The 10938-nt window shown below is 47.6% G+C and overlaps 1 protein-coding gene across 5 annotated transcripts in view; it reads left to right on the top strand.

Annotated features, from left to right (window-relative positions):
- The window catches only part of tmeff1a (transmembrane protein with EGF-like and two follistatin-like domains 1a), a 13679-nt gene extending 4386 nt beyond the window's left edge, over nucleotides 1-9293 (top strand). For 3 of the 5 annotated variants that reach the window (XM_056410559.1, XM_056410562.1, XM_056410563.1), the window contains 9 exons: nucleotides 92-201; nucleotides 3157-3286; nucleotides 3688-3717; nucleotides 3800-3896; nucleotides 4080-4228; nucleotides 5616-5666; nucleotides 6409-6499; nucleotides 6993-7163; nucleotides 8819-9293. In XM_056410559.1, the coding sequence (XP_056266534.1) occupies nucleotides 92-201; nucleotides 3157-3286; nucleotides 3688-3717; nucleotides 3800-3896; nucleotides 4080-4228; nucleotides 5616-5666; nucleotides 6409-6499; nucleotides 6993-7163; nucleotides 8819-8903 (914 nt within the window). In that variant the 3' untranslated portion in view covers nucleotides 8904-9293. The remainder of the gene's footprint in view (nucleotides 1-91; nucleotides 202-3156; nucleotides 3287-3687; nucleotides 3718-3799; nucleotides 3897-4079; nucleotides 4229-5615; nucleotides 5667-6408; nucleotides 6500-6992; nucleotides 7164-8818) is intronic. The other 2 variants (XM_056410560.1, XM_056410561.1) reach the window with 2 other exon arrangements.
- Nucleotides 9294-10938: the final 1645 nt, after the last annotated feature.

The raw sequence follows: 10938 nt of genomic DNA, 5'->3' as shown, positions 1-10938 counted from the left end.
GAGTGAACATGAGCACTGAAGGTGGATGATAACTTCTCGTGATGCGTTCAGGCTCTGCTCTGTGAACATGAGGTGTGCTGCCCCTCTGTAGACCTGTCGGAGAAGAAGAGCGACCTGATGCTCTGTGACGGCTCCAGCTGTCTGTTCGGAGGCGTCTGCCGAGACGACGGCGCTCAGCTGAAGTGTGTCTGCCAGTTACAGGTGAGAAGAAGCTCCGCCTCCATGAAGACCTGCACCGTCCCGTATGGCGGTGTAACACAGACCGTAGAAGAAGTGGACGTCGTCACCGTGACGACAGCCGGTGATTTCTGGACTCACGTTCTGAAGCCTCGGGTTTTGCATGTTGGTGGCCATTTTGTTTTTGGCCGTCGGCACCTTATTTTAAGGAGCTCGGTAAAAATTTAGACAAACTAACTGTCGCCCCCCTGGTGGTCAGGAGAGAATGCAGCTTTAAGACATGAAGGATAGACTTCTATACAACCAGAGGAGTCGCCCCCTGGTGGTCAGGAGAGAGAATGCAGCTCTAAGACATGAAGGATAGACTTCTATACAACCAGAGGAGTCGCCCCCTGGTGGTCAGGAGAGAGAATGCAGCTTTAAGACATGAAGGATAGACTTCTATACAACCAGAGGAGTCGCCCCCTGGTGGTCAGGAGAGAGAATGCAGCTTTAAGACATGAAGCATAGACTTCTATACAACCAGAGGAGTCGCCCCCTGGTGGTCAGGAGAGAGAATGCAGCTCTAACACATGAAGCATCGACTTCTATACAACCAGAGGAGTTGCCTGGAGGAGGAAGGCAAGGAGACAAAGCAGCAGACAGGAAGCCAGAGGGCAGGAAGCCAGAGGACAGGAAGCAGAAGACAGGAAGCCAGAGGACAGGAAGCAGAGGACAGGAAGCAGAAGACAGGAAGCCAGAGGACAGGAAGCAGAAGACAGGAAGCAGAGGACAGGGAGCAGAGGACAGGAAGCAGTGGACAGGAAGCAGCAGACAGGAAGCAGCAGACAGGAAGCAGCAGACAGGAAGCAGTGGACAGGAAGCAGAGGACAGGAAACCAGAGGACAGGAAGCAGAGGACAGGAAGCAGCAGACAGGGAGCAGAGGATAGGAAGCAGCTGACAGGAAGCAGTGGACAGGAAACCAGAGGACAGGAAGCAGCAGACAGGGAGCAGAGGACAGGAAGCAGCAGACAGGGAGCAGAGGATAGGAAGCAGAGGACAGGAAGCAGCTGACAGGAAGCAGTGGACAGGAAACCAGAGGACAGGAAGCAGCAGACAGGGAGCAGAGGACAGGAAGCAGCAGACAGGAAACCAGAGGACATGAAGCAGAGGACAGGAAGCAACAGACAGGAAGCAACAGACAGGAAGCAGAATACAGGAAGCAGCATACAGGAAGCAGCGGATAGGAAGCAGAGGACAGGAAGCAGCGCCGTCCTCCAGCTGCAGCTCATGCTGACGGTTCCTTCAGATCGGCTTCAATCCTGAGTCTTCACTTGCAGTCATTTCCTCAGGGAACCACCGGGACACGAGGTGGTGGTGGTGGTGGTGGTGGTGGTGGTGGTGGTGGTGCTGGTGGTGGTGGAGCTGGTGGTGCTGGTGGTGGTGGTGGAGGTGGTGCTGGTGGTGGTGGTGGAGGTGGTGCTGGTGGTGGTGGTGGTGGTGCTGGTGGTGGTGGTGGAGGTGGTGCTGGTGGTGGTGGTGGAGGTGGTGGTGGTGCTGGTGGTGGTGGTGGAGGTGGTGCTGGTGGAGGTGGTGGTGGTGGTGGTGCTGGTGGAGGTGCTGGTGGAGGTGGTGGTGCTGCTGCTGGTGGTGGTGGTGGAGGTGGTGGTGCTGCTGGTGGTGGTGCTGGTGGTGCTGGTGGTGCTGCTGCTGGTGGTGGTGCTGGTGCTGCTGGTGGTGGAGGTGGTGGTGCTGCTGGTGGAGGTGCTGGTGGTGCTGGTGCTGGTGGTGGTGGTGGTGGAGGTCGCAGAGCAGAGGTCGGCCCTGCAGGGGATTCCTGCTCAATGATGGATGGCTGTGAGTAGAATATGGATCTCTGAACACTGACCTGAGTCAAGTTGTTGAGCACCGACCGGCAGAATGAATGAAAGCAGCTTCAAGAAGCACTCCTGTGGTTGTATAGAAGTCTATCCTTCATGTGTTAGAGCTGCGTTCTCTCTCCTGACCACCAGGGGGCGACTCCTCTGGTTGTATAGAAGTCTATCCTTCATGTGTTAGAGCTGCGTTCTCTCCTGACCACCAGGGGGAGACTCCTCTGGTTGTATAGAAGTCTATCCTTCATGTGTTAGAGCTGCGTTCTCTCTCCTGACCACCAGGGGGCGACTCCTCTGGTTGTATAGAAGTCTATCCTTCATGTGTTAGAGCTGCGTTCTCTCTCCTGACCACCAGGGGGCGACTCCTCTGGTTGTATAGAAGTCTATCCTTCATGTGTTAGAGCTGCATTCTCTCTCCTGACCACCAGGGGGAGACTCCTCTGGTTGTATAGAAGTCTATCCTTCATGTGTTAGAGCTGCGTTCTCTCTCCTGACCACCAGGGGGCGACTCCTCCTCTGGTTGTATAGAAGTCTATCCTTCATGTGTTAGAGCTGCGTTCTCTCTCCTGACCACCAGGGGGCGACTCCTCTGGTTGTATAGAAGTCTATCCTTCATGTGTTAGAGCTGCCTTCTCTCTCCTGACCACCAGGGGGCGACTCCTCTGGTTGTATAGAAGTCTATCCTTCATGTGTTAGAGCTGCGTTCTCTCCTGACCACCAGGGGGCGACTCCTCTGGTTGTATAGAAGTATATCCTTCATGTGTTAGAGCTGCGTTCTCTCTCCTGACCACCAGGGGGAGACTCCTCTGGTTGTATAGAAGTCTATCCTTCATGTGTTAGAGCTGCGTTCTCTCTCCTGACCACCAGGGGGCGACTCCTCTGGTTGTATAGAAGTCTATCCTTCATGTGTTAGAGCTGCGTTCTCTCTCCTGACCACCAGGGGGCGACTCCTCTGGTTGTATAGAAGTCTATGCTTCATGTGTTAGAGCTGCGTTCTCTCTCCTGACCACCAGGGGGCGACTCCTCTGGTTGTATAGAAGTCTATCCTTCATGTGTTAGAGCTGCGTTCTCTCTCCTGACCACCAGGGGGCTCCTCTGGTGGTGTTGACCTGTGGTTGTTTCCAGTGTCATAGGAGCTATGTCCCGGTGTGCGGCTCCAACGGAGACACCTACCAGAACGAGTGCTACCGGCGGCAGGCGGCCTGCAGGCAGCAGCGGCTCATCTCACGGGCCTCCGACGGGCCCTGCTCTGCCGGTGAGCCAATCACAGCACAGTATAACTAGCCAATCACAGCACAGTATAACTAGCCAATCACAGCATAGTATAACTAGCCAATCACAGCACATTAGGGCGAGACGAGGTTGAGCCGATGGGCTCCCAAAGCAGAGGGCGGGGCCTGTGGTGTTCCCAGTATTTATGCTAAGCTATGCTAACTTTATGCTATGTTGTGCTAACTTAAAGCTGTGCTAACTTTATGCGATGCTGTGCTAACTTTATGCTAAGCTATGCTAACTTTATGCTATGTTGTGCTAACTTAAAGCTGTGCTAACTTTATGCTAGGCTGTGCTAACTTTATGCTAAGCTATGCTAACTTTATGTTAAGCTATGCTAACCGGACAGAATGCCACATTGAACTGTTTGTTGTGTCTTCACAGATCCTGGTTCTGGTTCAGGAGACGGAGATGGTGAGTTCTTCTTCTTTACCTCCTCCTCTTCCTCCTCCTACTTCACCTCCTCCTCCTTCTTCACCTCCTCCTCCTCCTTCAGATGAAGAGGGTTCCTCCTCTGACGTTGGGAAGAAGTTCACTAAGTGCAGCAGCTGTCGCTACGGAGCCGAGTGCGACGAGGACTCAGAGGACGTGTGGTGAGCACCTCCTCTTCCTCCTCTTCCTCCTCTCCCTAACACCACTCCCTCATCTTCCTCTTACTCAACACCTCCCTCCCTCCTCTTCCTCATCGCCTGCCTCCTCTTCCTCACCACCTCCCTCCTTCTCCTCTTCCTCACCACCTTGCTCCTCTTCCTCACGGCCTGCCTCCTCTTCCTCAGGTGCATCTGTAACATCGACTGCAGCGGCCACAATGAGAACCCGGTGTGCGCCACCGACGGCGACTCGTACAACAACCCGTGTCTGGTCCGCGAGGCGTCGTGCATGAAGCAGGAGCAGATCGACGTCCGGCACCTGGGCCGCTGCCCCGGTAAGACCGGCACGGGTGGAGGTCAAAGGTCAAAGGACAAAGGACACAGCAACGCTGTTGTGTCAGAGCTGATAGAACTGACTGCAGACCACCGTACATGTTCATTCATGATGGAGCACAAAGACTCACCCTTTAGTTTAGAAATATAGAATATAGACTTCTATACAACCAGAGGAGTCGCCCCCTGGTGGTCAGGAGAGAGAATGCAGCTCTAACACATGAAGCAGAGACTTCTATACAACCAGATGAGTCGCCCCCTGGTGGTCAGGAGAGAGAATGCAGCTCTAACACATGAAGCATATACTTCTATACAACCAGAGTCGCCCCCTGGTGGTCAGGAGAGAGGATGCAGCTTCAACACATGAAGCATAGACTTCACTTTAAAGAACAGGAAGTTGCATTTGGTATTTTCAAAATAAAGCTCAAGGGGAACCCCTCTGCTTGAGGCGTTGAAGCCTTTAGGTAGCTGCTCTCTCTCTGCGTACGTGTTCCTCCGCTTCGCCTCTCGTGGGATCTGAAGCTCGTCTGCTGCCGTTGCCATGGCGACCGCTTCACTTCCCGTCAGAGCCGCCTGGAGTCGGCCGGCAGCGACGGCCCGACAGGAGTTATGGGGTCTGCGTCAGTGTTTGTGGCTTCAAGGTTGCCGGGGTGAGCGGGCGTCTGATTGGCCGGTGGGCGGCGGCGTGGTGTCTGGCACCCTGAGGTGCAGAGCACCCGGCCTCAGGGCCACGTTACAGAATGTGAACATCACATTTCAGTTCGGTGAAAAATAAAATAAAACCTCGATGGAGATTCAAGAATGAGCAGACTGTTGTGTCACAGAGAGAGAGGGGGGGGAGGAGGAGGTGGAGGAGGAGAAGGAGGAAGGGGAGGAGGAGGGGGAGTTTTGTCAATATTTGCTCAGGAAGGATGGAACGTTAAAGAAGGATGAGTGTGTGTTTGTCTCTGTGTATTTCAAAAGTGTGTGTAGCAGTAGGTGTGTGTGTAGCAGTAGGTGTGTGTGTGTGTAGCAGTAGATGTGTGTGTGTGTGTAGCAGTAGGTGTGTGTGTGTAGCAGTAGGTGTGTGTGTGTGTGTGTAGCAGTAGGTGTGTGTGTGTGTGTGTGTGTGTAGCAGTAGGTGTGTGTGTGTGTGTAGCAGTAGGTGTGTGTGTGTGTAGCAGTAGGTGTGTGTGTGTGTGTAGCAGTAGGTGTGTGTGTGTGTGTGTTTAACATTCCTAGCAGCTCCTCCTGCAGACAACATGAAGCCGTCATTTGCAAAAAACAACGACACCACACTAAACCTGCTGTCTGTCTCACACACACACACACACAGATACACACACAGACACACACACACACAGATACACAGACACACACACACACAGACTTTGTTTTGTGTTTCAACAGCCAACAAAGAGAATCTGAAGAAAGACGACAGCAATCCCTTCAAGGTCCTCGGTAAGAACCCAGAGAGGAGACTTCTATACAACCAGACAAGTCGCCCCCTGGTGGTCAGGAGAGAGAATGCAGCTCTAACACATGAAGCATAGACTTCTATACAACCAGAGGAGTCACCCCCTGGTGGTCAGGAGAGAGAATGCAGCTTTAACACATGAAGCATAGACTTCTATACAACCAGAGGAGTCACCCCCTGGTGGTCAGGAGAGAGAATGCAGCTTTAACACATGAAGCATATACTTCTATACAACCAGAGGAGTCACCCCCTGGTGGTCAGGAGAGAGAATGCAGCTTCAACACATGAAGCATATACTTCTACACAACCAGAGGAGTCGCCCCCTGGTGGTCAGGAGAGAGAATGCAGCTTTAACACATGAAGCATAGACTTCTATACAACCAGAGGAGTCGCCCCCTGGTGGTCAGGAGAGAGAATGCAGCTTTAACACATGAAGCATAGACTTCTATACAACCAGAGGAGTCGCCCCCTGGTGGTCAGGAGAGAGAATGTAGCGGTTTCATCTCAGCCCAAGGAGTCAAAACTAAGTGTTTGTACATAATAAATAAACACACTGTTCCCTTTGCTCAGAACCAGGCTAACAGTTCCCCCCATTTCCAGTCTTTATGCTAAGCTAACTTAGCTGCAGCTTCATATTCAGTGTTTCAAACTCTGGATAGGAGAGCTTCATGGGGACATGGTTGTTGTTGTTGTTGTTGACACCGTGTTGTTGTTGTTTGTACTCAGAGACCATCGGGCCGATCCCGTGTGCCGACAGCTACGCCGGCTTCTGTATCCACGGGAAATGTGAGGTCAAGTCCAACACTGCCACCTGCAGGTCAGTGAGATACTGCAGCTAGATACATGTACTACTAGATACATGTATCTAGTAGTACACGTGTACTACTAGATACATGTACTACACGTGTACTACTAGATACATGTGTACTACTAGATACATGTACTACACGTGTACTACTAGATACATGTACTACACGTGTACTACTAGATACATGTACTACACGTGTACTACTAGATACATGTACTACACGTGTACTACTAGATACATGTACTACACGTGTACTACTAGATACATGTACTACACGTTTCACCTACATGTCAAAAGTTAATAGTGTATATTGTACTGTGCGTGTGTGTGTTTGCATGTGTGTGTGTGTGTGTGCGTGTCTGTGTGTGTGTGTGTGTGTGCGCGTGTGTGTGTGCGTGTCTGTGTGTGTGTGTGTGCGCGTGTGTGTGTGTGCGTGTGTGTGTGTGTGCGTGTGTGTGTGTGTGCGTGTGTGTGTGTGTGTGTGTGTGTGTGTGCGCTCCAGGTGTGATGCAGGCTACAGAGGTGCTCAGTGTGACGAGCCTCAGGACTTCAACATCCTGTACGTTGTCCCTAGTGGTCAGAAGCTGCACTACGTCCTCATCGCCGCCATCATCGGGGCGGTGCAGATCGCCATCATCGTCGCCGTGGTGATGTGCATCACAAGGTCAGGCCTGTATGTATGTATGTATATATATATATATATAATATATATGTATATATTTATATATATATATATATATATAAATATTATATATCATTCTTTTCCTTTTTTATTTTTTTAAAAAATATATGTATATATTTATATATATATATAAATATTTATATATACATAAATATATATCTATAAATATATGGATATAGGTATAACATGATATATAGATATAAATATTTTTATATATTTATATGTATTTATATATAAATTTATAAATAAATCAAAAAATAATGAACAAATAAAAAATAAACAATAAATACTAGTGCTGTGAAAAATAACGCGTTAACTCAGTTAATTCAATTACAGGTTTAACTAGTTTTTTTTTTTGTAACGCATTTAACGCATGCGCAGAATGAGCTTCCAATCCGTCTGTTGTTGGTCGTCGGGACGAAAAAAAAGTCACTTGCAAAATGAGCTTCCAATACACACTTCAATCTGAACTCTGTCCGCTCTCATGCAGACGGTCTGTTCATCGGTAATGATCCTTCCGCAGGTTCACCTCCGGAAACCTTGTTACGACTTTTACTTCCTGTAGATCAGGGTCTCAACACGTCGATCGCGACCTGCCAGTCGATCGCGCGAGAGTGTCGGTCGACGAATGACATTAAAGAGATTGGCCCGCCCCTGACATGTTCTCTAGAGCACGTCTTTGTTCTTTTATTAAACTAAACGTCTGTTGTTGATCGATCTCCACAGCAGCATGTCATTTCTGTCTCTTCGCGTTGCGTTAACACTTATCGATCTCCGCTCGCGCCACAGAGCTCCGTGCGCGCATCGGGACCGAGCAAAAAAAGTCACTTGTCAATCTGTCCACCTGTCCGGGCCGGTGAGGTTTCAGCTTTGCAGCGGTGTCCCGCCGTCCCTTTCATCACGGCCCAGTTCATGAAGAAAACCCACACAGTCAGTTTGCCTCAGCAGCTGCTAGAGGAAGACTAGAGGCCTTTAGATTGTATCATGGTGGAGTTCATGGTTGACAAACAAGAGAAAATGTTCTGTTTAACCTCCTGTTACCTTTACATTTACTAACATATTTTACCCTCGGGGTCAATTTGACCCCAGCAATTAAAACCTCCAGAAAATTATTAGAATTAATATTGCTTCCCAAGTTTAAGTGTGAGGTACTTTATGTTTGTTTGTTGACTACCTAAATAGCCCTTTAAATAAATAAAAAGTTGATATTTCTGATATGTTTGACACAGTGAAAACAGCCTGGGTCAAATTGACCCCAAAGAACACCGACATTAAACATTGAATGGGGTCAAATTGACCCGAAAGGTAACAGGAGGGTTAAACATTCTGTTTAGGATGAAGATGTATTCATGTTCCATATGGAAGAAAACTGCTAAATAACTGCTGAGTTGCAGCACCATTGTATAGAAGAATGTATAAATGTATATATCCGTCTTTTGTCATAAATCTCTATGTTCTCACAAAATATACCGAGAATATCGGTAATATATGATTAATCATGATTAATCCACAAAAACCTGTGATTAACCCGATTAAAAATTTTAATCGTTTCACAGCCCTAATAAATACATAATAAATGTCCGTCTTAATGTTGTGTCTGACCGTTTTATGAGTTGATTATTAATTGTTGTTGTTGTTGTTCTCAGGAACTGTCCTCAGAACAACAGAGGCCGCCGGCAGAAACAGAACCTGGGGCACTTCCCCTCGGACACGAGCTCCCGGACGGCCTGAGCAGAACTTTTGTAACGTCGATTGTGTCAACTTTTTTATTTTTGGTCCCGGGAATCGATTAAAAAAGAAGAACGAGGAACTTTATGTACGGCCTTATTTCACCTCCGTTAGAATGTTGAGACGGGAGTCATGGAGTCTTCCTTTGGGGCGAGACCAAGGATGACATCACTCTGCATCACTCTTCATCACTACATCACTCTTCATCACTCTACATCACTCTTCATCACTCTTCATCACGCTACATCACTCTTCATCACTCTACATCACACTACATCACTCTACATCACTCTACATCACTCAAATCACTCTTCATCACTACATCACTACATCACTCTTCATCACTCTACATCACTCTTCATCACTCTACATCACTCTTCATCACTCTACATCACTCTTCATCACTCTACATCACTCTACATCACTCTTCATCACTCTACATCACACTACATCACTCTTCATCACTCTACATCACTACATCACTCTACATCACTACATCATTCTACATCACTCTACATCACTACATCACTCTTCATCACTACATCACTCTTCATCACTCTACATCACTCTACATCACTACATCACTCTTCATCACTCTACATCACTACATCACTCTACATCACTCTACATCACTCTTCATCTCACTACATCACTCTTCATCACTCTTCATTACTCTACATCACTACATCACTCTGCATCACTCTTCATCACTACATCACTCAAATCACTCTTCATCACTACATCACTCTTCATCACTACATCACTACATCACTCTTCATCACTCTACATCACACTACATCACTCTTCATCACTCTACATCACTCTTCATCACTCTACATCACACTACATCACTCTTCATCACTCTACATCACTACATCACTCTACATCACTACATCACTCTTCATCACTCTACATCACTCTTCATCACTCTACATCACTACATCACTCTTCATCACTCTACATCACACTACATCACTCTTCATCACTCTACATCACTACATCACTCTTCATCACTCTACATCACTACATCACTCTTCATCGCTCTACATCACTACATCACTCTTCATCACTCTACATCACTACATCACTCTACATCACTACATCACTCTTCATCACTCTACATCACTCTACATCACTACATCACTCTTCATCACTCTACATCACTCTACATCACTACATCACTCTACATCACTCTACATCACTCTTCATCACTCTTCATCACTCTACATCACTCTACATCACTCTGCATCACTCTTCATCACTCTTCATTACTCTACATCACTCTTCATCACTCTGCATCACTCTGCATCACTCAAATCACTCTTCATCACTACATCACTCTTCATCACTCTACATCACTCTTCATCACTCTACATCACACTACATCACTCTTCATCACTCTGCATCACTCAAATCACTCTTCATCACTACATCACTCTACATCACTACATCACTCTTCATCACTCTTCATCACTCTACATCACTCTACATCACTACATCACTCTTCATCACTCTACATCACTCTTCATCACTCTACATCACTACATCACTCTTCATTACTCTACATCACTCTACATCACTACATCACTCTTCATCACTCTACATCACTACATCACTCTACATCACTACATCACTCTTCATCACTCTTCATCACTCTACATCACTACATCACTCCATCACTCTACATCACTCTTCATCACTACATCACTCTACATCACTACATCACTCTACATCTCTACATCACTCTACATCACTCTACATCTCTACATCACTCTACATCACTCTTCATCACTACATCACTCTACATCACTACATCACTCTTCATCACTCTACATCACTACATCACCCTACATCACTCTACATCACTACATCACTCTACATCACTCTTCATCACTACATCACTCTACATCACTACATCACTCTACATCTCTACATCACTCTTCATCACTCTACATCACTCTTCATCACTCTACATCACTCTTCATCACTCTACCTCACTCTTCGTCACTCTTCATCGTTAACTCGGTGAATTTCTTCA

Source organism: Pseudoliparis swirei, unplaced genomic scaffold (assembly GCF_029220125.1).
Source record: "Pseudoliparis swirei isolate HS2019 ecotype Mariana Trench unplaced genomic scaffold, NWPU_hadal_v1 hadal_25, whole genome shotgun sequence".
Taxonomy (NCBI): domain Eukaryota; kingdom Metazoa; phylum Chordata; class Actinopteri; order Perciformes; family Liparidae; genus Pseudoliparis; species Pseudoliparis swirei.
The sequence above is the reverse complement of the archived record's forward strand: the minus strand, read 5'-3'. Positions and strand labels throughout refer to the sequence as shown.